Source organism: Chiloscyllium punctatum, chromosome 12 (genome assembly GCF_047496795.1).
Source record: "Chiloscyllium punctatum isolate Juve2018m chromosome 12, sChiPun1.3, whole genome shotgun sequence".
Lineage (NCBI taxonomy): Eukaryota > Metazoa > Chordata > Chondrichthyes > Orectolobiformes > Hemiscylliidae > Chiloscyllium > Chiloscyllium punctatum.
The window spans coordinates 6815339-6842466 of record NC_092750.1 but is presented as its reverse complement, the minus strand read 5'-3'; the positions used below and the strand labels follow the sequence as shown (position 1 = coordinate 6842466).

Sequence of the window (27128 nt, the reverse complement as noted above, 5' to 3'; positions counted from 1 at the left end):
TAGAGAATGGCAATGGTGTAAAGACTGTAATCTCTCCCTCAATGTCAGCAAAATGAAGGAGCTGGCCTTCGACTTCAGGAAGCAGGGTGGGGGTCACGACCCTGCCTGTATCAACGGAGCTGTGGTGGAGGTGGCTGAGAACTCCTGTAGAGTCATACAGCATGGAAACAGAGGAAAGGGGCACTTGACCAGAAATGTTAACTCTGATTTCTCTCTGTACATGCTGCCAGATCTGCTGAGCTTTTCCAACAACTTCTGTTTCTGGCTCTGATTTACGTGTCTGATGGAATCAGGTTAACAGAAAACTTTAACCAGGTTCCTGTGCTGAACAAGGACTGCTGTTATAAATTAGTACAGCTTTTTATCATAATAGACAATAGGTGCAGGAGTAGACCATTCTGCCCTTTGAGCCAGCACCACCATTCATTATGATCATGGCTGATCATCCTCAATCAGTATCCTGTTCCTGCCTTATCCCCATAACCCTTGATTCCACGATCTTTAACAGCTCTATCCAACTCTTTCTTGAAAGTATCCAGAGACTTGGCCTCCACAGCCTTCTGGCACAGAGCATTCCATACACCCACCACTCTCTCTGGGTGAAGAAGTTTCTCCTCAGCCCTTATTTTTAAACTGTCTCCTCTGGTTCAGCAGAAACATGTTTCCTGCCTCCAGAGTGTCCAATCCTTTAATAAGCTTATATTCTCAATCATATCCCCTCTCAGCCTTCTAAACTCAAGGGTATACAAGCCCAGTCGCTCCAATCTTTCAACATAAGATAGTCCCGCCATTCCGGGAATTGACCTCATGAACCTACACTGCACTCTCTCAATAGCCATAATGTCTTTCCTCAAATTTGGAGACCAAAACTGCATACAATATTCTAGGTGCGGTCTCACCAGGGCCCTGTACAGCTGCAGAAGGACCTCTTTGCTTCTATACTCAATTCCTCTTGTTATGCTGTACCTGCATGCTTGCTTTCATTGACTGATGTACAAGAACATCTAGATCTCATTGTACTGCCCCTTTACCTAACTTGACTCCGTTTAGGCAGTAATCTGCCTTCCTGTTCTTGCCACCAAAGTGGATAACCACACATTTATCCACATTAAACTGCATCTGCCATGCATCCGTCCACTCACCTAGCCTGTCCAGGTCACCCTGTATTTTCCTAACATTCTCCTCACACTTCACCCTGCCACCCAGCTTTGTGCCATCAGCAAATTTGCTAATATTACTTTTAATACCTCATCTATATCATAAATGTACATTGTAAAAAGCTACGGTCCCAGCACAGATCCCTGCGGTACCCCACTAGTCACTGCCTGCCATTCCGAAGGGGAGCCGTTTATCACTACTCTTTGTTTCCTGTCAGCCAACCAATTTTCAATCCATGTCAGTATTTTGCCCCTAATACCATGTGCCCTAATTTTGCTCACTAGCCTCCTATGTGGGACTTTATCAAAGGCTTTGTCCAACTTCAGAGTTACACCCTTAAAAAATTCCAGAAGATTAGTTAAGCATGATTTCCCCTTCATAAATTCATGCTGACTCTGACCTATCCTATGACTGCTATACAGATGTGTTGTAATTTCATCCTTTATAATTGACTCCAGCATTTTTCCCTCCATTGAGGTCAGACTAACTGGTCTATAATTCTCTGTTTTCTCTCTCCCTCCTTTCTTAAAAAGTGGGACATTAGCCACCCTTCAATCCGCAGAAACTGATCCTAAATCTATAGAACATTGGAAAATGATCACCAATGCATCCACGATTTCTAGAGCTGCCATCTTCAGTACCCTGGGATGCAGACCATCAGGTCCTGAGGGCTTATCAGCCTTCAGACCTAACAGTCTCTCCAGCACCATTTCCTGCCTAATATAAATTCCCTTCAGTTCAGGTCCTTCAGCCACTATTACATCTGGGAGATTGCTCTTGTCTTCCCCAGTGAAGACAGATCTAAAGTACTAATTCAACTCTTCTGCCATTTCTTTGTTCCCCATAATAAATTCACCCGTTTCTGTCTTCAAGGGCCCAATTTTAGTCTTAACCATTTTTTTTCTTTTCAGGTACCTAAAAAAGCCTTTACTATCCTCCTTTATATTTTTGGCCAGTTTACCTTTGTACCTTATTTTTTCTTTGCATATTTCCTTTTTAGTAATCCTCTGTTGTTCTTTAAAAGCTTCCCAGTCCTCCGATTTCCCACTCATCTTTGCTATGTTAATAGATACGAGCCATCAGCATAAAATGTACCACCTTTTAAACCTCTACATGCATAGATGCAGGTAGGCAAAATAATTGGTGTTATGGGTGGAGGGGAGGAAAAACTGGGGAACTTCCCAATGGCACCAATCCACTTGGTTCAATGTGATGTTCCTTTTGCCTTCCAAGATCTTCTGTTCTTTGATCTCCCTTTTCCTGATTGTCTCACTTCACTGCAGATGGCACAGGGCAATTGGTACACATTATAGAAAAATCACTTCGCTTTTGGTTATGGGTAACAGCTTACAGCAGCTACTGGGAGAAAATAATTGGCTTGCTTCAGGTTCTGTTCCTGCAGAGAGGGAGTGACACAGCCTGCGCTTCTAACCATCTGGGGGCTTCCTCTGTAAACCCCCAAGCTGTTCATCTGTACAGGAGTCAATCGGAAAGGTGTAGCCGAACTGATGAGTTCTGGCATTTGTAACTTGTCACTTTCACAGTCGGCTACCTATTGGCAACGGAGTCACTCCCAAACTGCTGCTGTGCCATCTGCTCTCATCAGCCACACTGTTTGCAAAACAAGGAGTACGTACAACTTGTAATGAGTTCCGATGACTTCTTTCCAAAAGTGCAGAAAGTTTTCCCCCAGTTCTTGGTTTTTAAAAAGTCCTTCTCTAATACAGAAACTAAAAAGATATATTTTTTAACACTGAGGAATGTTTTTTGTTATTCAGTTGTGGGATATGGACATTGCTGGTCAGGCCACCATTATTACCCATTCCGACTCCTCTTTCCAAAGGTGGTGGTGAGCTGCCTTCTTGGACCAGTGCAGCCCAAGGGAGGGACCTTTCCACAATGCTGTAAGGGAGGGGGTTCCATCCATTACTTTCTCTGTATACAGCTGGCATCAACTTTCTTTCCAACAGTTCCCCAGGAACAAACACTGTCTCATTACAATTCTGAGCGAGACAATGGAAAAAGCGATAATGTTACCAGATTCGTAACCTAGAGACTCTGGCTCAGGGTGCAGTTCACACCAAGGCAGTTGAAGGAATTTTAATTCAGTTAATAAACGTGAAGTATAAAGTTAGTCTCAGTCAAAAGTTAATTTCAGGGTAACTATCACTGATTGTTCGAAAAACCCATCTGGTTCATTAATGCTCTCTAGGGCGGGAAGTCTGTCGTTCTTACCTGGTCTGACCTACATGCGACTCAAGACCTATTGAACTGCCTTCTGAAATGGCTGAGTAAGCCACTCAGTTCAAGAAATACACAGAAACTCAATCCCAGCTCACCAAATATCTTAGTGAAATAGAATGATGTGACCTAGAAACACTGACAGAGTATTGGCAGTATTTAAAGAGAGTTTTGGAATACTCCGTGTACCAGGCGCCAAATTCTGTAGCAACTAAACAGTTGCTTTTATATTTAGGTGTTGCTTAATTTCAAGCAGTACAAAATGAATAGGAATATATAACAAACACCGGCATGTTAAGGTCAAGGTGTCCACAATTGGTGAGGATTAATCAACCTGCAGAAATCATTTCACCATAATAATGGTTTTGAATTCCTCACGTTTTACTTGTATATCTGTGTGGTGACTTATTTGGCAGGGTTCCTAATAGAGACTTTTTTTTTAAAAAGGAGAATATAGCAAGCAAGCATCTGTTGCTTTAAATTCACTTGCATTCATAAGCTGAAATGCACCGGTGTCATTAAGACAAGCTGGGAATTTTAGCTGTATTAGTAATCTTCAGCTTTGATATGGTTCATAACTACCATACAGCTGTCTAATCTCCTTTCCTAGTTGGATAAATGTTTAAGTCTCTTTGTTTTTGTAGTTGTGTCAATGAGGATTCAGGATCCCATGTCGAGATTTTGAAAACTTGCTGAAACAGCAAAATGGTCAAGTTTGATACCTTACCGCATATTGAAATAGTTGTAACACAATGAAACAATGCACAGGAGTATCATCTAAACAAAATTATGATGCTGAGCCGCGTGAGGAGATATTAGACCAGATGACAAATGGCTTGCCTCAAGAAGTAGTTTTTTAAAAATGTTTTAAAGGAGGAAGGTGAGATGGATGGCCTAGGGAGAAAATTCCAGAGCTTCGGTCCGGGCTAATGAATGTGAAGCCTTCAAAGATGGAGTGCATTGAAGTGAGAATTCAGAAGTGAGGATAGATGTGTGGCATTGGAGGAGGTTCCAGAGATGATAAGGGACAAGGCCTTGTAAGGATTGGAAGGTGAATGAGAACTTTGCAATCATGTTAGAAACATAGAAAGAGGAGAGTAGGCCATTCAAACTTGCTCTGCTATTCACTATGATAGAACATAGAACATAGAAAAATACAGCACAGAACAGGCCCTTCGGCCCACGATGTTGTGCCGAACTTCTATCCTAGATTAAGCACCCATCCATGTACCTATCCAAATGCCGCTTAAAGGTCGCCAATGAATCTGACTCTACCACTCCCTCGGGCAGCGCATTCCATGCCCCCACCACTCTCTGGGTAAAGAACCCACCCCTGACATCTCCCCTATACCTTCCACCCTTCACCTTAAATTTATGTCCCCTTGTAACACTCTGTTGTACCCGGGGAAAAAGTTTCTGACTGTCTACTCTATCTATTCCTCTGATCATCTTATAAACCTCTATCAAGTCACCCCTCATCCTTCGCCGTTCCAACGAGAAAAGGCCGAGAACTCTCAACCTATCCTCGTACGACCTACTCTCCATTCCAGGCAACATCCTGGTAAATCTTCTCTGCACCCTCTCCAAAGCTTCCACATCTTTCCTAAAGTGAGGCGACCAGAACTGCACACAGTACTCCAAATGTGGCCTAACCAAAGTCCTGTACAGCTGCAACATCACCTCACGACTCTTGAATTCAATCCCTCTGCTAATGAACGATAATACTCCATAGGCCTTCTTACAAACTCTATCCACCTGAGTGGCAACCTTCAAAGATCTATGTACATAGACCCCAAGATCCCTCTGTTCCTCCACCTGACCAAGAACCCTACCATTAACCCTGTATTCCGCATTCTTATTTGTTCTTCCAAAATGGACAACCTCACACTTGGCAGGGTTGAACTCCATCTGCCACTCCTCAGCCCAGCTCTGCATCATATCTAAGTCCCTCTGCAGCCGACAACAGCCCTCCTCACTGTCCACAACTCCACCTATCTTCGTATCATCTGCAAATTTACTGACCCACCCTTCGACTCCCTCCTCTAAGTCATTAATAAAAATTACAAACAGCAGAGGACCCAGAACTGATCCCTGCAGAACTCCACTTGTAACTGGACTCCATGCTGAATATTTACCATCTACCACCACTCTCTGACTTCGACCGGTTAGCCAGTTTTCTATCCAATTGGCCAAATTTCCCTCTATCCCATGCCTCCTGACTTTCCACATAAGCCTACCATGGGGAACCTTATCAAATGCCTTACTAAAATCCATGTACACTACATCCACTGCTCTACCCTCATCCACATGCTTGGTCACCTCCTCGAAGAATTCAATAAGACTTGTAAGGCAAGACCTACCCTTCACAAATCCGTGCTGGCTGTCCCTAATCAAGCAGTGTCTTTCCAGATACTCGTAAATCCTATCCCTCAGTACCCTTTCCATTACTTTGCCTACCACAGAAGTAAGACTAACTGGCCTGTAATTCCCGGGGTTATCCCTATTCCCTTTTTTGAACAGGGGCACAACATTCGCTACTCTCCAGTCCCCTGGTACCACCCCAGTTGCCAGTGAAGACGAGAAGATCATTGCCAACGGTACTGCAATTTCCTCTCTTGCTTCCCACATAATCCTCGGATATATCCCGTCAGGCCCGGGGGACTTGTCTATCCTCAAGTTGTTCAAAATGTCCAACACATCTTCCTTCCTAACAGGTATCTCTTCTAGCTTATCAGTCCGTTTCACACTCTCCTCTTCAACAATACGGTCCCTCTCGTTCGTAAATACTGAAGAGAAGTAGTTGTTCAAGACCTCTCCTATCTCTTCCGACTCAATACACAGTCTCCCACCACTGTCCTTGATCGGACCTACCATCGTTCTCGTCATTCTCAGGTTTCTCACATACGCATAGAATGCCTTGGGGTTATCCTTGATCCTATCCGCCAGGGATTTTTCATGACCTCTCTTAGCTCTCCTAATCCCTTTCTTCAGGTCCCTTCTGGCTATCCTGTATCCCTCCACTGCTCTGTCTGAACCTTGTTTCCTCAACCTTATGTAAGCCTCCTTCTTCCTCTTTACTAGACATTCAACCTCCCTCGTCAACCAAGGCTCCCTCACACAACCATTTCTTTCCTGCCTGATCGGTACATACATATCAAGGACACGTCGTATCTGCTCCTTGAAAAAGTCCCACATTTCTACCACATCCTTCCCTGACAGCCTATGCTCCCAACGTATGCTCCTCAAATCCTGTCTTACAGCATCGTAATTTCCCTTCCCCCAATTGTAAAAACTTCCTTGTTGTGCGCACCTATCTCTCTCCATAACGAAGGTGAAAGTCACAGAATTGTGGTCGCCATCACCAAAATGTTCACCCACTAACAAGCCCACCACTTGTCCCGGTTCATTACCGAGTACCAAATCCAATATGGCCTCCCCTCTGGTTGGACAATCTACATACTGCGTTAGAAAAGCATCTTTGTTGATTTCTATCTCAACACCATATTCTGACTTGCTTGCCATATCCCTTCATTCCTTTAAAATCTAAACATGCACCAATGTCTTTCTTGAATGTTTTCATAACATCCCTACAGTGTGGGAGCCCACACTGCCCCTCCAAAGAGCATCATACCCAGACTCACTACCCCTCCCCCCACACCCCCCAACCTTGTAACCCTGCATTTCCCACGGCTAACCCACCTATCCAGCGCATCCCTGGACACTCTGTGCAATTTAGCATAGCCAATCCACCTAATCTGCACATCTTTGGACTGTGGGAGGAAGCCAGAGCACCTGGAGGAAAATCATGCAGACATGGGGGGGGGGAGGGGACGTGCAAACTCCACAGAGACAGTGACACGAGGGTGGAATTGAACCTGTGTCCCTGGCACTGTGAGGCAGCAGTGCTAATGACAGCCAAAGTGCCACCCGCGTCAGTAACCTGTCCTCCACAACCCTCTGTGGAAAAGAATTCCATAGATTGATCACCCTCTGAGTGAAGAAATGAATCTTCATTTCAGTCCTAAATGGACTACCCCATATCCTGAGACTGTGACCCCAGGATCTTAGACTCCCCAACCTGGGGAAACATCCTGCACCTGGGCTGTACATTCCTGTTAGAGTCTTATACATTTCAATCAGATCCTCTCTTACCTTCTAAACTCTAGTGAATACAAACCCAATCAAATCAATCTCTCCTCCGGTAACAGTCCTACCATCCGCTACCAGCCTTGTGAACGTCCAGTCTACTCCCTTTATGGCAAGTATATAATTCCTTAGCCACGAAGACAAGATAGCGTGCAATACTCCCAGTGTGGTCTCACCAAGGCAATGTATAACTGCACTAAGACATCTCTACTTCCGAACTCAGATCCTCTTGCAATTGCCCATCTCTAGTTGCCCTGGAACTGAATGGATTGCTAAGCCATTTCAGAGGGAAGTTAAGAGTCTAACCACATTGGTGCGGTTCGGACATAGAATACAGGTCAAACCAAGTAAGGACAGCAGACATTAATGAATCAGATGGGCTTTTTGGGCAACTAGTAAGGGTTGTGCAGGCATCCTTAGACCAGCTTTTAATTCCTGACTTTTATTGAATTCAAATTTTGCCATCTGCGATGGTGAGAATTGAACCCAGAACATTACCCTGGGGTTCTGGATTATTAATTTAGTGACCTTATTAAACTACACCACTGCCTCTCATGAGGAGCAGGACCTGCTGTCAGAGTTAAGATGTACATAACAGTGATTCAAATTGACATCAAATTTTCAGAGGGTTGAATGTGGGAGTTCAGTAAGGGGAGGACACCCCACTGGAACAGTTGAATCATGAGGTTAGCAAAACATGGATGAAGGTTTCAGCAGTAGATGAGCTGAGACAAGGAGCAAAGTGCCACTTCGTTAGTCACTCGACTTGAAACCTTAACTCTGCTTTGTCCCCACAGATGCTGCCAAACTAGCTGAGTTTTGCCAGCAATTTCTGTTCTTGTTTCAGATCTCCACCATCCCACAGATCTGTATTTTACTTAACCAGGTGTTTCATGTCATTATTTGTGAACCGAGCAGGATGATGTGAAAGTGGAATTGACTATTCAAGGAAGGAAGGGGTAGTTCTGAATTTTAAGCCACAGTTTTACTTCAGTATTTTTAGCCTGCTGCATATTTAACCAGGTGTCACTGCTCACAATATCAAGAAATAGGATGCCATTCTTTTCACATTAACTGCATCTCCAGAGAAAGATAAAGCGGATTGTGCTCCAGTGTCTGTCAAGCTGTCCCCAGGAAATCAATACCCCTGACGTCAGAAACCCTTTTAAAAGCAGGCAGCGTACTTCTGCATTATACAGCCTGATTGGCAAATCACTTTATGGATGTCAGGATAGTGTGTGGAATTCAAATGAGAAGCATGCACAAGCACATATACAGCCCATTGCACCACAGCTCAGAGCAAAATGTTTGGAGATTGCTTTAGTATTGCTTTGACATATACAGGAGTTAATCATCTCGTTTAATCAGGTGCTTAAAAGACTAACATTAAGTTTCTATCCTCATTTCCTCCCACACACATACACACCCTGCCACCCAGTATATAGGATGCTGAGGATGCCGCTGACCAAGCAACATCACCATCTCCACCTTCTTCTGTACAAACGGACTGTTTGGTGCCTACTTTGTGCACACTGTCAAATCTGATAAAGCATCTTGTCTTTGACGGTGTCAATCCTTTCAGTCCTAAATGTGACTATCAGTTTTAGGAAACTGTGTCATCGCCAGTACAATAAAACACACTGATCATGCAGACAAAACAATAGACACTCAACACAAAATCACTCTTTTCTTTCTTTTAAAAAAAAACTGAGGATTTTTGCAGACCCTTTGAAATCTGTTCCTGGTTTCTGAGGGGAACTATGTTGCTCCTGCTGAGCTCCCCTGCAGTGAACAATTTCCCAGTTTTTAAACAATGAGGAATTTCAGAACTGAAGGATATATTTCAGAGAGCGGCTCTCTCTCCCAGCATCTTGCTCACTGTCCACAAATTGATGACCATCTCAGCCCTCAGTGATATTTGCTACTGAAGCTATTTCTGTTGATAAAGATTGAGGACATTCTGCATTCTCACCTGTCAATTTGCTGGGGTTGGGGGTGGGGCGCGGGAGTTATGTAGCAGCTTGGCTGTCAAGAGATGAATGAGGATTTGAACCTACACTTTCTCCTTTATTGCACATCCAATCTGAATGTACATTGTAATACCCTCCCAATGTACGTTGTTGCCTGTAAACTTGTAATCCTGAAAGATTTTGTAACTATGTTTCTGACCCTTGGCTCAGGGTAAGTAGGGATGGTGTGGTCACCAGTCTGGGCTTGAGAAGCATTGACTGAGGTTGGGAGAAATACTTTTCCACAAAGAGCAAACAGAGGAGGAAGGAAATATGGCTTTCATATTCTTGGTTGTATCGAATCTTGAAGTTGTTCTGCATGACAAGTAGATAACAGATGTTTTATGTTTCCAAGAGATTTCTTTTTCAAAAGGTTTTTATTTTGTTGGTTTGGAATTGGTTGTACTCCCCTCATCCTCTTTATCCCCAGTGTATTTAACCCTAATGGAAATGGAACAGTTCCTTTTTCAGCTCTGCAGTTTCACGTTAGATTTTGTGTTGCTGCTATTTTGGTAATCTTGCCTCCAGCCAATTATCAATCAAGAGCATAACTTCAGCAGCCACTTCTGGCAACTCGTTTTGGAGCTCATGATAGCAATCATTGAAGACCTGGTGGAAGAGAGAAAGAAAGAGACTGTGGTGATTAAAGAACAGTGCAACGATTGGCCCTGACACCCTTGCATGATCACACTGCAGAAACCAATCAATAATGGGTAATTCAATGGGCTGAATGGCCGCCTTCTGTGCCGTAATAATTCTGTGAATGTTCTGTGTAAGTTGAATTACTGTTTCCATTATGAGGGCCAAAGTGGAAGTCATTTTGTGACACACTGATATCCCAGCAACATTGAATAAGATGAATGAAGAATTGGTGAAGAATTTCAGCCAGAAAGGCCCACTCCTTTTTAAAGGGCGATACAATTTGCTGACCGGTTTCCCACATGCATTGGAACAAATACACAGAAGCTTGGTTTGAGAAAGAGAATAAGGCCATTCAGCCTCTCGAGGCTGTTCCAGCATGGCTGATCTGTGGCTGAATTCCATTTGTCTGCCTTTGGTTCATATCCCTTAATACCTTTCAACTAATGGACCTTTTTCTGCCTCTGCTGAAACACACACACTGGCATTGACCAGCTGGTCTGAATTGGATTGAATTGAATTATATCTTGGTAGATATTTGTTAATCAAGCTGTTCAGAGATGTTATTACACACCATTGGAGCAGGTGGGGCTTGAACCTGGGCCTCCAGGTAGAAACATTACCACTGTGCCACAAGAGCCCTAACATGCTTTATTATATCTGTGTGCATCTCTGATAACTCACTGAAGTATCAGCAATGGTGATGTGCTTCAATTCAAAGGCCATCCTGATTAACATTTCATGCCGACTAGACTAATCTCAAATGGCTTTGTTCCATTGTTTTCATCCATAGGTGAACTGAAGCCATCCCTTTTGAAGTAAGGATGTTACTGAGTTGGATCATGGGTGTTCTGTACAAGTGAACCATGTGGGTGGAGAAGGCAGTGGGGCAGAGGGGATGTTGCATTTGAGTGAAGGAGAGAAGTTGGTGAGAAGTGGGGGCGGAGGGTGGGATGGTTGGTCAGGCTGTCTGATGCTGGGTGTCACAAACCTAGGAACAAAGCAACAGGAATAGGCCATTCGGCCCGTCAAGCCTCCTCCAACATTCAATAAGACCATGGTTGATCTAGTCGTGGTCTCAGTTCCAGTTACCTGTCCAGCCTGCACCTCCCACAATAATCCTGACTCCTTCCTGGATCAGAAATATATCTAACCCTGCCTGAATAAATTCAATGACTTCAGTGTTGTCTGAGGAAGAGAATACCAAATAATAAAACCTCAGAGAGAATACATTTCTCAAAATCTCTACCTTTAAAAGAGTGACTTCTTACTCTTAAATTGTGGCCTTTGGCTCTCGTCTTCCCTTCTAGTCTTGGTCACCCTGCAACCATGTTTCCTGGAGCCACAAGCCTTGTAGATAGATAGCACTGAACCACCAATACCAGCCATGGTGTACAATGAGCTAATTGTGCCTGGGCCGGGGGAAAGGATCACAAGGAAGGATTTCACCTGGAATGGGTTGTGATAGCGTCTGTGGTTTCAAAGCTCATGTCCAAGGCTTGGGAAGGGGAATGTGATTAGGGCCAAGGGAATGATTCTGGGTGTGTTCTGACCCATAGTAAGGAAAGTGGGATTAGGTTGGTTTTGACGATGGGTCAAGTGGCCTCTTTCTATGATGTTGTATGATACTGTTTGACCTGTGTGAGGAAGGCAGAGTCTTGAAGAACCTTGGAACTTAGATTGGTGAGATTTAAGGTAACTAGGAAGCTATCATAAATCGTTGTAAAAACCCATCTGGTTCACCTACTTTATTTAGCAAGAAAAGTCTTATCACCTTTCCCGCTCTGACTTAGATTCAGTCAAAACCTACAGCAATGTGGTTGCTTCTTAACTACCCTCTGGGCAACCAGGGATGGGAAATAAATGCTTGCTAGCTCACAGGAAGGAATAAAAAAAGTATTTTTTTGTGAACAAAGTTTCAATTTTACGCTGTGAAATGTTGAGACTCCATTCTTTAGAAGAATTCCTGGATTTTCATGTCTTGGCTTTTTTTTTGTTAACAAAAATGTTGATGGTTTCTATCGAGTTGGTAATTGTTTGAAATAAAACTGACTGAGAATGCATGATGGGAATTGGGGCCTATTTCAAGCTCTCTAACATTGTCCAATCCCCACCCTGTCTCAGTCCATCTGCTGCCAAAACCCTTATCCATGCCTCCAACTTGAATATTGCCAATTTGCTCCCATAATGGCCTCCTACATTCTACTCTAAGTATGAATTCATCCTAAAGTTTTCAAACTGTATCTTCGCTTGCATCAAATCGTGTTCATCCATCCAAAGTCTGTTAGACTATGTTGACCCTTGGTTAAGTCATGCCTTGATTTGTGGCAGAGTGGTAATGTTACTGGACTAGTAATCCTCAGCTAGTGACATGCATTTGAATCCTGGCAGATGGCAGAATTTGAATTTGCTAAGATGGCTAGCTTAATGGGGACCATGTAACCTCTGTTGATTGTTGCAAAATTCTCATCTGGTTTGCTATTACTAGCTACCTGGATTGATATGTATTAGCTCTAAGGAGAGGTTGGACCAACTGGAGCTTCGGGGGTTAAGGGTGACCTGATCAAAGTACGTAAGATTATGAGAGGCATGGATAGGGTGGATAGTCATTTTTTAAAAAACTCGTCATAGAGTCAAAAAAGGTTTGCAGCATAGAAAAAGGCTCTTTGGCCCATCAAGTCTGTGTTGTTCAAAAATAATACCTAGATATTGGAACAGGACAGCATGGAAAAGACCATTTGGCCCACCATGTCCATGCCAACCACGATGCCATTCTAAACTGTTCCTATCTGCCTTCTCATGGTCTGCATCCCTCTATTCCATGCCTGTTCATGCATCTGTTTAAAAGTTTCTTAAATGTTGGAATCAGATCAGCTTCTACTGTGTCTCCCGGCAGTGTGTTCCAGACTTCCACCACCCTCTGTGTGAACACCTTTCCTCGCACAACTCCTTCAAACTTGCCCCCTTTCACCTTAAACTGATGCCCCCTAGTGTTTGACATGTCCACCAGAGTTTTCTTTCGAAGGGAGGGAAGTCTGCCATTCTTACCTGGTCTGGTCTACATGTGATTCTGTCCCCACAGCAATGTGGTTGAGTCTTAAGTACCCTCTGGGCAAATTAGGGATAGGAAATAAATGTTTGCCCATCCAGTGATGCCCACATCCTGTGAACAAATTAAAAGATAGATTCTGCCAAAACTCTGAGATCATTGCCCTCTGACTTCTTGCTGTCTTCAGGAAGTGGAGTGAGGGAATGTCCCTGTCTGCATCAATGGTGCGGAGGTGGAGAGGGTCAAGTTCCTGAGAGTGACAATCACCAACAATCTGTCCTGGTCTACCCTCGTTAACACTACAGTGGAGAAAGCAGGGCAGTGCCTCTCCATCCTGAGGAAGCTAAGGAAATCTGGCATGTCCAGAAAGACAAATTTTCACAGATGCACCATTGAAAGCACCCTATCTGGACGGAGTGGTTTGGCAGCTCTGCAAAAATCTACAGAGAGTTGTGGATACAGCCCAATGCATCACGCAAACCAGCCTCCTACATTGACTCCATCTATACTTCCTGCTACTTCAGCAAAGTAATCAACATCATCAAAGACCCCTCCCGTCCTGGTTATACTCTCTTTCATGCTCTTCCATTGAACAGAAGATACAAACATTTGTATACATGTACCAACAGATTCAAGAACAGCTTCTTCCCTACTGTTATCAGACTTTTGAATGGACCTCTATAATGTTAATGTTGATCTCTCTCTGCACCTTCTCGGTAGCTGTAACATTTTATCCTGCACTCTGTTCTGTTATCCTGATGTATATATGAAATGCCTGAAAAGCATGTAGGACAGCACTTTTCACTGTATCTCTGTACATGTCACAGTAATAAATCAAATTAACTCAATCCATTGGTGCATATGCCATGAGCTGCCCAATTCATAAGCCCTGAAATTCCCTCCTTCAGTATCTCAATCCCCTCAATTTCTCTTCTGTAAAACCTATCTTTTTGATGAAGTTTTTGTTCATCTGCCCTAGTGGAAGAGTGGTGTCAAAATTGCTTTACTGACCAACCAATCCTTGGGCTGTTTTGTTCGGTTTGAGGCATTGTATCAATGCAGGTTTGTAGTTAGTAGAAGTCAAATTTTAAACTGTATTCTGCAGACTGTCTGGAAGATGATGGATAATAGTGGGGGGTGCCTTGAAAGACTGGAAAATGGTCAAAAAGCCGTGCAGTTGGTACCATTATGCTGTAACCAATAGATTACACTGGCTGAGGTTACCACAAACCTCTCAACCTCTCCCAGTGCCTTAAGTGCTGTAACCTTCAGGTTAAATCACCACCTGTCATTTCTCTCTCCCTCCCTCTAGTGAGAACTGGGGTGACTTTATCTTTTCAACAGAAAAAAGACGCCAAGAAAGTTGTAAGTCAGAGAGTCATACAGCACGGAAACAGATCGTTCGGAGCAAACAGTCCGTGCTGAACATAACTCCAAACTAAACCAGCCCTGCCGGCCTGCTCCCGGCCCATATCCCTCCAAACCTTTCCTATTCATGTATCTATCCAAAAGTCTTTTAACCGTTGTAACTGTGTCCCACATTCACCACTTTCTCAGGATGTTCATTCCACATGCGAACCACCCTCTATGTAAAATATTTGCCTCTCATGTCTTTTTTAAATCTCTCTCCTCTCAGCTTAAACATGTGTCCCCTAGTCTTGAAATCCTCATCCGAGGGAAAAGGCAACTGCCATTAGCTCTATCTATACCCCTCATTATTTTATAAACTTGTATCAGATTGCATCACAACCTTCTACACTTCAGTGAGCTGTCTGTGAATTATTAACCTTTCAGTGGTGTCAGGGTGTGAGAATTGGCCTTTCTTATTTTTCTTTCATATTTCATAGAATTCTTACAATGCCGGAAGAGGCCATTGGGCCCATTGAATCTGCACGGACCCTCCAAACAGTATCCCACCCAGACCAAGCCCCCAAACCTACCCTTGAAACCCCACATTTACCCTGGCTAACCCACCTATCCTGCACATCCTGGATACTTCACTGTGGCCAATCCATCCTAACGTGCACACCTTTGGACTCTGGCAGGAAACCGCAGTATCCATAAGAAATGCACGCAGACACGGGGCGGGGGGGTGGGAGGGGTGGGGTGGGGAGGCTGCAATTGAATCCAGATCCCCATGAGGCAGCAGTGCTAACCACTGAGCCACCATGCCACCTTATTGAGTTTTGAGAGATTGTGGACATCTCGAGCTGTAAGCTTAGACTGACTATTATTAACTTTTCCAACCAGTGATTTCATTAAAAGTCTTGGTGCATCTCATTTGACCACAAAAACAAATGTATTAAACTGGTTTAACTTGGCTGTTACTCAGGGAAGCATGCATTACCTTAAATGTCTTGTCTGTACTGGCAACTTTCCCATACATAATGTAGGACCCCCTGACATCAGACAATTTGTCCTTTTCACCATGTAATATCAGCAACGGCACTGTGATGATGGGAAATACTTTCTCGACTTTGCTCAGTGCAGTTAACACCTCAAAAGCGAATCTCACCCTGACAGCCACGTGACAGTTGAGAGGGTCATTTATGTAGTCTTCCACCTGCAAGAACCAAAGTAACAGACATCTTGTTTTGTGACTCCAACAGAGCACCAAACAATCTCCACATCAAACTGAACCAATTGAAATCAGAACTAGAGAGCTTTGAGGAGATTTGTAGCTCAGGTTGAGGTTCTGGGTGTAGGTTTGCTCGCTGAGCTGGAAGGTTCATTTTCAGATGTTTCGTCACCATACGCGGTAATGTCTTCAGATGAACCCTTCGTCCGGAGGCTCACTGAAGATGTTACCTAGTATGGTGACGAAGCATCTGAAAATGAACCTTCCAGCTCAGTGAGCAAACCTACATCCGGAAATCAGAACTGTTTATAATTTCTGTTTTGAAATTGAGAATCCTTGGCAAAGGGAATTTTGAAAAATAGACATAAGCCATTGAACTGCTAAACCATTCAGATTGATAATAGGTGATTCTCTATCTCAACGTCATACTCTCAGACATCCCCCCCATACCCTTGATGCCTTTTGTGTCTAGACATCTACTTTGATATACTCAGTGACTTGGCATCCTGTAACCTAATGGAATAGATCATTTCACAGGTTCACTGTATGACTTAAGCCATTCAGCTCATCGAGTCTATTTTACCATTCAATGAAATCGCGGCTCATCAAATAATCCACGTTTCTCCATAACCCACGATTCATCGCTGATCAAAAATCTCAAACTTATGCATATTTAAGATGACCATGAAACTGTTGTCAATTTTTGGGAAGATCTACCTGGCTCATTAATGTCCTTCAGGGAAGGAAACTGCCATCCTTTACCTGGTCTGGCCTACAGACCTACAGCAATGTGATTGACTCGCAACTGCCCTCTGGGCAATTAGGGATGGGCAATTAATTCTGCCTTTTCACCATCACGCCCCCCCCAACTCCATTTCTCTTATGATTAAAAATCCATCTATCTCAGCCACTAAATCCCTCTGTTTAATTGCTTTCTTCAAAATTTCTCAACTTAAATAATGTTCAGCTTCTCTCTTATTCCTGCCAAAGTGCAGAAACTCTCACTGTCTTTCATTACATTTTGCCTGTTCTCGCCCTTCTGAGTAAAACGTTTTCTCCTCACCTCAGTTCAAAATGGCCTATTCCATATCATCAGACCATGACCAATTAATCGACACACCCACCAGACAAGAGGACACATTATTCTGGCATCCAATCTGCCCAAACCTGTTAAAGGTTTATATGTTCCATGGTTTACTGAAGAGGTTGAAGCTCTTGTCAAGAGAAAAAAGAAGGCAGTTTATATGAGGATGAGGCGTGAAGGCTCAGCTAAGGGGATTGAGAGTTACCATTAGCTCACTACTCTGTATTCCTGTTACTTCTTCCAAAGTGAACTATCTCACACTTTTCCACATTAAACTCCATTTGCCTCTTCTCAGCCCAGATCTGCATCTTATCTATGCCCCTCTGTAACCTACAACATCCTTCAGCATTATCCACAACTCTGCCTTAGTGTCATCCACAAATTTACGAACTCAACCTTTAAAGATCTAAAGAGAGGGCTAAGAAGAGCCAGGAGGGGACATGAGAAATTGTTGGCGGATAGGATCAAGGAAAACCCTAAGGCCTTCTTTAGGTATATCAGGAATAAAGGAATGACGAAAGTAAGATTAGGGCCAATCAAAGACAGTAGTGGGAAGTTGTGTGTGGAATCAGAGGAGATAGGGGAAGCGCTTAATGAATACTTTTCATCAGTATTCACATAAAAAAAGGGCAATGTTAGTGAGAATACAGAGACACAGCCTACAAGATTAGATGGGATTGAGGTTTTATCAATTTTGGAAGATCTTAAAATAGACAAGACCCCTGGGCCAGATGGGATTCATCCTCAAATTCTCTGGGAAGTCTGGGGGGAGATTGCAGAGCCTTTGGCTTCGATCTTTATGTCATCATTGTCGACAGGAATAGTGCCAGAAAACTGGAGGATAGCAGATATTGTTCCCTTGTTTCAGAAGAGCAGTAGAGACAACCCTGGTAATTATAGGCCAGTGAGCCTTACTTCGGTTGTGGGTAAGGTATTGGAAAAGGTTATAAGAAATAGGATTTATAATCATCTGGAAAGGAATAATTTGATTAGGGATAGTCATCACGGCTTTGTGAAGGGTAGGTCATACTTAACTAACTTTACTGAGTTCTTTGAGAAGGTGACCAAACAGGTGGATGAAGGTAAGGCAGTTGATGTGGTGTTTATAGATTTCAGTAAGGCATTTGATAAGGTTCCCCACGGTAGGGAATTGCACAAAATATGGAGTTTCAGGATTGAAAGTGATTTAGTGGTTTGGTTCAGAAATTGGCTCGCTGAAAGAAGACAGAGAGTATTGATTGATGGGGAATGTTCATCTTGGAGCTCAGTTACCATTGGTGTGCTGCAAGGATCTGTTTTGGGGCCACAGCTGTTGGTCATTTTTATAAATGATCTGGATGTGGGCATTGAAGGTTGAGTTCATAAATTTGTGGATGACACTAAGGCAGAGTTGTGGATAATGCTGAAGGATGTTGTAGGTTACAGAGGGGCATAGATAAGATGCAGATCTGGGCTGAGAAGAGGCAAATGGAGTTTAATGTGGAAAAATGTGAGATAGTTCACTTTGGAAGAAGTAACAGGAATACAGAGTAGTGAGCTAACGGTAAAATTCTTGGCAGTGTAGATGAACAGAGAGATCTCGGTGTCCAGGTGGATAATTCTCTGAAAGTTGCCACCCAGGTTGATGGGGTTGTTAAGAAGGCATATGATGTGTTGGCGTTTATTGGTAGAGGGATTGAGTTTTGGAGCCACAAGGTCATGCTTCAGCTGTTCAAGACACTAGTAAGGCCACACCTGGAGTATTACATACAATTCTGGTCATCACATTATAGGAAAGATGTGGGCTAGATCCCATCCGGACCTGGGGACTTGTCCACCTTAATGCCTGTTAGAATTCAACACTCGCTCCTCCTTATGCCGACTTGACTGAAAGTAATCAAACATGTCTCCTTAACCTCAATATCCATCATGGCCCTCTCCTTGGTGAATACCGATGCCAAGTACTCATTAAGAATCTCACCATTTTCTCTGACTCCACCCATAGCTTTCCTGATGTTAAGTCTAAACTCAACTGCATGAGTTGCTGAGCTGACCAGTTCAATTATATTGATTTACACAATGGTCTGGATCACCATGGTTGCAGTTCAGATGTCTATGGCTTCCTTACATGATGCAGGCTGTTGGTGTCAAATGAGCACAAGGGTAGTATGTTGCTAATAATATGCAAATCCTGCACGGTCTTCATAAATATGAAGGAATCTTCATTGGGGTAAGTGGAAAAGTTATTGTCAGAATCAACATTCCTGCAGCTGTTTGAGGGTTTGTGCACAGCAATTAGTCGAAAGTGAGGATTGCAGATGCTGGAGACTAGCTCCACCCCTCTCACATTTATCTCACCACCCCCAAGGCTCCCAGCCTCATTCCTGATGAAGGGCTTTTGCCCGAAACATTGATTTTCCTGCTCCTCAGATGCTGCCTGATCTGCTGTGCTTTTCCAACACCACACTCTCGGGCACACCAATTAGTGTCTGTGCTGGAGATCTGAAATAAATATGGAATTTGCTGGAGAAACTCAGCAGGTCCCCTCTTGGGTGGGTGGGTGCAGTTTTACCAAAACTCAAGAAGCTCAACACCATCCAGGACAAAGCAGACCACTTGATTGGCACCACATCCACAAGAACTATCTTCAAGATATACTGCAGAAATTCACCAAAGATCCTCAGACAGCTCCTTCCAAACCCACAGCCACTTCCATCTAGAAGGACAAAGGCAACAGATACATGGGAACACTACCCCTTACAAATGTCCCTTTGAGCCATCCTGACTTGGAAATCTATCACCGTTCCTTCACTGTCGCTGGTCAAAATCCTGGGAATTCCTCCCCCTAACTGCATTGTGGGATAACCTACAGCACATGGACTGTAGCAGTTCAAGAAGGCAGCTCACCCCCATCTTCTCAAGAGAAGCAAGGGACAGGCAATAAATGCTGGGCCCAGACAGCGCCACCAAAAGTCTTTTCCCTGGTGTGGGGGAGTCCAGAACTAGAGGGTGAGAGGGGAGAGATATAAAAAAGACCTAAGGGGCAACTTTTTCACACAGAGGGTAGTATGTGTATGGAATGAGCTGTCAAAGGAAGTGGTGGAGGCTGGTACAGTTACATCATTTAAAAGGCATCTGGATGGGTATGTGAATAGGAAGAGTTTGGAAGGATATGGGCTGGGTGCTGGCAGGTGGGACTAGCTTGGGTTGGGATATCTAGAAAGCATGGGTAAGTTGGACCGAAGGGTCTGTTTCCATGCTGTACATCTCTATGACTCTATGTCCTGTGAGTGAATGAAAAAAATTAGTGTCTTAATTCCAGATTTTTAATGAATTTAAATTTCAACTTCCGCTGTGATGGGATTCTAAACCAGGTCTCCAGAACACTATCTGAATCTGTGAATTAAGAGTTAAATGGGATTAAAAAGGCTGAGTGTTCCCATAGCCAACAAAATGACAGCACAGGCCAACAGCTGTTCCTGTATTTGTTTTGGGAATAAGTCAGGAAGTTGTATTTCATTAAGTCCAAGTGTTACTTCTGTCAGGAGAGACTGCAGCTCCGTTGAATAGACTTAGTGAGATAGCTTAAATGAGGGAAGTAGTCTAGGTTCTTGCTGACTCCTCTTGTTACTGCAGTGAAAGGTAAGCTCCAACAGAGTCTTCATTCAAAGCCATGATCATAAACAAACAATCACAAACCAACCTGGGCTTCATCTCTTGATGTTGCTTGGGGATCAATGTAACCCAGAGGAGCGTTTGGCAGCAGGTGGTTCACCATTTTGGAAAACAACATCTAGAAAGTAAGAAGCAAAGCAAACAGCTGATGAGCCCAGCTCCTGATGTGGCTGCGTTGTCCACCAAATGGTGGTGACACAAGTCTCAAGACAAATCAATGTCCCTGCCTCCTTGTGCATACTAGAGGTGTAACTATACAACGTAAGGAGCATGCTATTCTGCCCTGCAGGCTAGTTCTGCCATCTGGTCTGATTATGGCTGATCTGGTTGTGTTCCAACTTCCACATTCCCATCTATTCCTGATCATTTTTAATTCCTTTGCCCTAACAACCTATCTACTCTGAAGATCCCTGTCCCTCAAAGAATTCCTGGCTCGTTGGATTGAAAGTTCTTGGGAGTGGGTCTAGATGATAGATGGGCTTAATCTCTACTGGAACTGGGACCCATGAGAAATTCCTGGTTCCAAGGTTTGAAGAGTCCGATCTTGCTGCTAACACTTCGTAACCTGTTATGTGTCAGGAGTGTAACTTAAGAGGAAACGTTAACAAATGGAGAGTTGAACTTACAAGAGAAATTGACAAACTCCAATATGGGCCAATGGGGGACCTTGCAAGTATTTACAATTGGATGTGAAGATAGCACATGTGCCTATAACTGCTGCCCTTATAAGTCTAGATGGAGCAGGTCTTGGGCTTGGAAGGGACAGTCACAGTGTGAATAGCTACTCTTTGTTTAGGTGCAACTGGTGCTGAATGGTACTGATGTTTTTAAGGGATAGTTGGATTAGCTCTTGCAGGATAGATGAATAGAAGGATTGTGTTGTTATGATGCAATGAAAAGAGCTGGGAGAAGAAAGGGTCATAGTTCTCCACTCCTTGCCTGCCTTCCTTCAATATGTTCATGCCCTGGTGTCCTGAGAGACAGGCATATGTGCTATTGCTCTTGGACACCCAATTGTAAATACATGTAAGGTCTCCCATTGGCCCATATTGGTGTTTGTCAATTTCTCTTGTAAGTTCAACTCTCCATTTATTAACGTTTCCTCTTAAGTTACACTCCTGACACATAACAGGCTGCGAAATGTTGATAGCAAGAACTGTCCCCTCCAAACCCAAAACCTCCACCATCGAAATGTATAGGTTGCAGGTAGATGGGCTGTCTGCTCTTAGGCATTTACAAGTTCGCCTTTACCATCACTGAGTGGAAGTGCTCCAATACCTCACTAATGTGAGAGTGTTCTCATTGTCAAAGACTTCAAGACTAGTACAAGCTATCCGAGCCAGGTTTGCGTTCTTTGTGAACGAAGTGTTCGAGGTGTTTGTTTGTACCTTGCCACGTGTTGCTGACTCGGGGTTCATTAACACCAAAGGCGCAATAAAAATTAGCCCAGCGATGTCAAGTGGTCTGTCGTAGAAAACATAAGTTGCAATCAATGCTCCCTAAAATACAAGAGGAGACCAAAGTTAAGAGAATAACACGATAAGGTAAAGCCCTCGATGCACTCTGGTGGGCAAAGTCACCACAGTAGCAGTCGATGCAGGTGCTACCCAATGCAGTCCGAGTCCACACCACTGTGAAGTGCCCGGGTCTGGTTCCTGGCCTGTACTGGGTCAATCTTCTGGGATGGGGGGCTGTGAAGAAGGGGCAAGAGAACATCAGGATCCATTTTCACACCCTTTACCAACAACACGCATTTACATGGTACCTTTAGTTTTGCTAAAACAAGATCATGGTCAAACACAATGTGACACCAAGACTCATATGGAGATTTCGCGCCAAGTGATCCATCGCTTGGACAGAAGAAGGGATTAGGGAGAAAAAAGATAGAGACAGAGAGGCTTAAGGAGAACATGGGGCCCCGGCAACTGAAATCATAGCTGCCAATGGTGGAGTGAAGGAAGTGGGGATGATAAACTAGCCAGAATCGGAGGAACATAGAATTCTTGGAGGATTGTAGGCAGGAGGTGGCTGAGGGGAATAGCTCGGTAAATCAATGGAAAAGCAAATTGTGTGAGATGCATTAACAACTGGTGAGCACTTTGCGCTGCTCTCCCGGGTGAATTTCACTTCTATTGTTATGCGTCAGAGTCAGACTGACAGTGTTGTCCACAGGTGGGCTTCTGGTGTAACCTCAACAAGGTAAAAACAATGACTGCAGATGCTGAAAACCAAATACTGGATTAGTGGTGCTGGAAGAGCACAGCAGTTCAGGCAGCATTCCTGATGAAGGGCTTTTGCCCGAAACGTCGATTTCGCTGCTCGTTGGATGCTGCCTGAACTGCTGTGCTCTTCCAGCACCACTAATCCAGTATTCTGGTGTAGCCTGACCACTCCTGAGTGAGAATCAGATGGATACTGACTGTGGGAAACATCCAAGTCCAGTTACTTGCTTGACAGCAATACTCAGCGTGACCTTCTCAATGACAAGTAGGCCTTGTCATCCAGCCATCTCAGTTCCCAGGACAGGGAATCAGGCTAAATCTTGTGAATCTTTGGAACTGTCTACTGCTGACAGCTGTATATGCTCAATTGTTGAGTAGACTCAAGAGAGATTGGTAGATTTCCAGGAATTAAGGGATATGGGGATAACATGAGAAGCTGGGGTCAAGATGGAGGATAAACCATAATCTTATTAAATGTGGAACAGACTGGAATAGACAGATTATCAATTCCAGCTGAGGGAGGTGATGGCATAGTCGTATTATTGCTAGATCTATTAACTGAGACCCAGGAAATGATCTGGAGACCTAGGCTCAAATCCTGCTGGTAGAGGGTGGAATTTGAATTCAATAAAATTCCAAAAGTAAGACTTTAATTATGATCATGGAATCATTGTCAGTTGTCAGGAAAAACACATCTGGTTCACTAAAAGGCCTTCATGGAAGGAAATTGCTGGCCTCACCTGGTCTGGCCCACCTTGTGACTCCAGACACACAGCAATGTAGTTGATTCAGACATCCCTGAGCTTGTGTTAATGTCTTTAGGAGACGAGGAAGGGGAAAACATTGACCAAAACAAACTGAAAACATCTCCAACCAACAGGATCTTAATAAAATGGACTCGGCTTTAGCTGATGTAAAAGCAAAGAGGTCAGCTCAGGTCACTTGTAGTTCTTTATCATGAAGAGGCATTGTCACTGTTCCTCAGGTGAGTATATTGCTTGCAACGTGAAGTGCTATTGTTCACATTGCTGAAGGCTTTACAGTATTTGCCTGGGACAGAATTTGAAGGTTGCCTGTACCAGCTAATAACAGAATGAAGACTGCACTGAGGGAGTGCTATCTTTAGATTAGATTAGATTACTTACAGTGTGGAAACAGGCCCTTCGGCCCAACAAGTCCACACCGCCCCACCGAAGCGCAACCCACCCATACCCCTACATCTACCCCTTACCTAACACTACGGGCAATTTAGCATGGCCAATTCACCTGACCTGCACATCTTTGGAGTGTGGGAGGAAACCTGCGCACCCGGAGGAAACCCACGCAGACACGGGGAGAACGTGCAAACTCCACACAGAGAGTCGCCTGAGGCAGGAATTGAACCCAGGTCTCTGGCGCTGTGAGGCAGCAGTGCTAACCACTGTGCCACCGTGCCGCCCTCTTGTTGGAGGTGCTGTTCATACCCGACTCAGGTGGGATTTAAAGACCATAGCACTCAAAACTCCACCCTCAATCGGAAAAGGAATAAAAACGCAGACCACCCGAACACTGCAGCTGCCTGTGGGATCCTGCTGTGCACAACTTGGCATCCAAATCTGCCTATACCATAGAGTTGCTGTATCTAACACAATACGTCTCTGTCCTAGGAGTATTTGATGGAGGCAGTGTAGAGGGATCTTTACTCTGTATCTAAACCCATGCTGTATCTGTCCTGGGAGTGTTTGTTGGGGACAGTGTAGATGGAGCTTTATTTTCAGTTTAAACAGTAAGGAAACTTCACTCTATTTCAAACCTCATACTGTCCCTGTCCTGGGAATGATTGAGAACAGTGTTGAGAAACATGATTTCCAGTTTAAAATTGGAGAGGGAACTTTACTCTGTACTGGGCCCTGTGCTATACCTGTCCTGGGAATGTTTGACAGGGACAATATAGAAAGAACTTTACGTTGTATTGAGCCCTGTGCTATGCCTGTTCTGGGAATGTTTGAGAACAATGTCAAGGGAGCTTTACTTCCACTTTAAAATAGTAGAGGGAGCTTTACTCTGTACTGAGCCCTGCGCTACACCAATCTTGGGAGTGTTTGACAGGGACAATGTAGAGAAAGCTTTACATTGTATTGAGCCCTGTGCTACACCAATCCTGGGAGAGTTTGACAGGGACAACGTAGAGATAGCTTTACACTGTATTGAGCCCTGTGCTGTCCTTGTCCTGGGAGTGTTTGATGCCAACTCTACCAGATCAAATGGAAAATGTTCCATTTCACCAAGCTCCAGACCCCATTCTGATAAACACAAAATTTCATTGGAAAAATTGTCTCTATCAGTTGGAGTGAAAAACAATTAACAGCCTGAGCTCAGTTCAGGCTGAGAGTGTGATGTTGGTTTAATCTGAGAATGAAAATAACCTTCCTCTCACAGGGAACACCGTTCACTCTCACAGTCCTTCATGTATTTGCTGACTGTATCCTTTCAGTAAACGGGATTCCTGCTAAGTCGGCATTGTATCATTTAATATTGATTTTCTCATCCTCCCCTCATGTAGCATCTGAGGTTAAATCTGACTTTGTGATATGTTACTGAGCGCAGTCTTTATTTTTGAAGGGGGTGAAGCAATGTTGGATGTTCCCGCTCCCCCTTGCAGCCTTGTAGTCAGATGACACCATAGCAAGATGTTTCTTTTATAAAGTTAATGTTTTCCTCACTCAGCAAACTTCAAAATTCTTCAGCAGTATAGTGGCACCAAGAATATTATATCTCAAAGGTTGAATGAAATTATTCAAAATGAACCAGTGTGGCAGTTTGAACAGGTTACTGTTAATTTGATACTATTCCAATTTTGAATCTTCATGTAGAATAATGAGAATGTATGCTAATGATATATTTTAAAATTTAATTCACATGATGTGGGTCATCACTGGCTAGCTCAGCATCATAGCCTGGAGGGCAGTTAAGAGTTAACCTCATTGCTGTGGGGCCGGAGTCACATGGAGGCTGGCAATTTCCTTCCCTTAAGGCCATTGGTGAATCTAATGATGTGATATAACTCTTCCATCAACTGCCCCATCCAAACGAGACTGAGCAGAGAGAATGGAACAACAGTACTAGAGAACTGGAATATAAAGATCAGTGTTCTCTATGTTAGCATGAGACCAGAGTTGGACTCAAACTAATGGTCTTTGGATTCAGAGGTGATTGTGCTACCAAACAAGTTTGCTCAGCTAATTTCAGACAATGCCAAGAGTTGAACCTGGGACCTTTCATCAATTCTGCTATCCATTGAACAATTTATATGGTGTGCCACTATCGTCCGCCTCAGTCTTGTCTCCCTTGTCTCATTTTGGATTTGGTCGAAAGAGGTATCTTGAGTCCAAGTCTGCTCGACTGCCTAATCTCGCAGAAAACGTACATCAGACTAAAGCATTGGGACATCCCATGTCATTTGGCTAAAGGATATGATTGGAATAGAATTGAGAAATGACAGAACCAGAGCCTAAACCAGGGGACTGTTGAGGAAGTTCAGAAGCTGGAGTAGGGGGGAGAAGGAGTAGGAAGTGGTTAGGAGGGAAGGGAGGGGAGAAGTGGTCAAGAAGTGGAGGAGAAACTCAGCTGAGCTCTCACTCCCAAAATGGGGGGGGTGTTGGTGTCAGTTCAAGATGTTAAGATTTTAAAACTCTAACTTACAACTCCCTCCTGAGGGTTTGAATATTTCGATGAGGCAGTCAATTTCCAATTTAACTGCCTTTGCAGATTGTACAACAGCAAGTTGGGTTTACCCCAGGTTTCAACAAACCCCATAGTTGAAGGGAGGCAGAGATAGGCTTCAGAGGAAGAAGACTATCTTTACAGCACTTCTTATGGGCCAACAGCTTTTTAAATCCCTGACCCCCCCCCCCCCCCACAAACAGAACCCTTTATAATATGACACACTTCTGGGATTGGGCATACCCTGGGATAAAACAGCCTTTCCAAATGGGAATACCTCATTTTCTGCTTGGGGCCTTCTGGGCTCAATAGTGAGTTCAATAACTTTAGGGCTTGAGCTCTCCCATGTCCTTACCCCAACCCCAACCCCACACACCAGGCCTTGTTATCACCTTGTCTGAACATAGAACACAGAACATTACAGTGCAGTGCAGACCCTTCGTCCCTCGATGTTGCACCGACCTGTGAAACTAATTTAAAGCCCATCTAACCTACACTACTCCATTATCATCCATATGTTTATCCAATGACCATTTAAATGCCCTTAAAGTTGGCGAGTCAATTACTGTTGCAGGCAGGGAACCCCTACTACTCTCTGAGTAAAGAAACTACCTCTGACATCTGTCCTATATCTACAACCCCTCAA

General features: G+C 43.8%; 1 protein-coding gene across 1 annotated transcript in view; it reads right to left on the bottom strand.

Moving 5' to 3' along the window:
* Nucleotides 1-9693: 9693 nt before the first annotated feature.
* The window catches only part of LOC140483578 (monoglyceride lipase-like), a 77033-nt gene continuing 59598 nt past the window's right edge, over nucleotides 9694-27128 (bottom strand). Inside the window, exons 4-7 of the mRNA XM_072581800.1 lie at nucleotides 21947-22057; nucleotides 20587-20676; nucleotides 15590-15805; nucleotides 9694-10163 (exon numbers count right to left, since the gene is read on the bottom strand). Of these exons, the coding sequence (XP_072437901.1) occupies nucleotides 10059-10163; nucleotides 15590-15805; nucleotides 20587-20676; nucleotides 21947-22057 (522 nt within the window). The 3' untranslated portion in view covers nucleotides 9694-10058. The remainder of the gene's footprint in view (nucleotides 10164-15589; nucleotides 15806-20586; nucleotides 20677-21946; nucleotides 22058-27128) is intronic.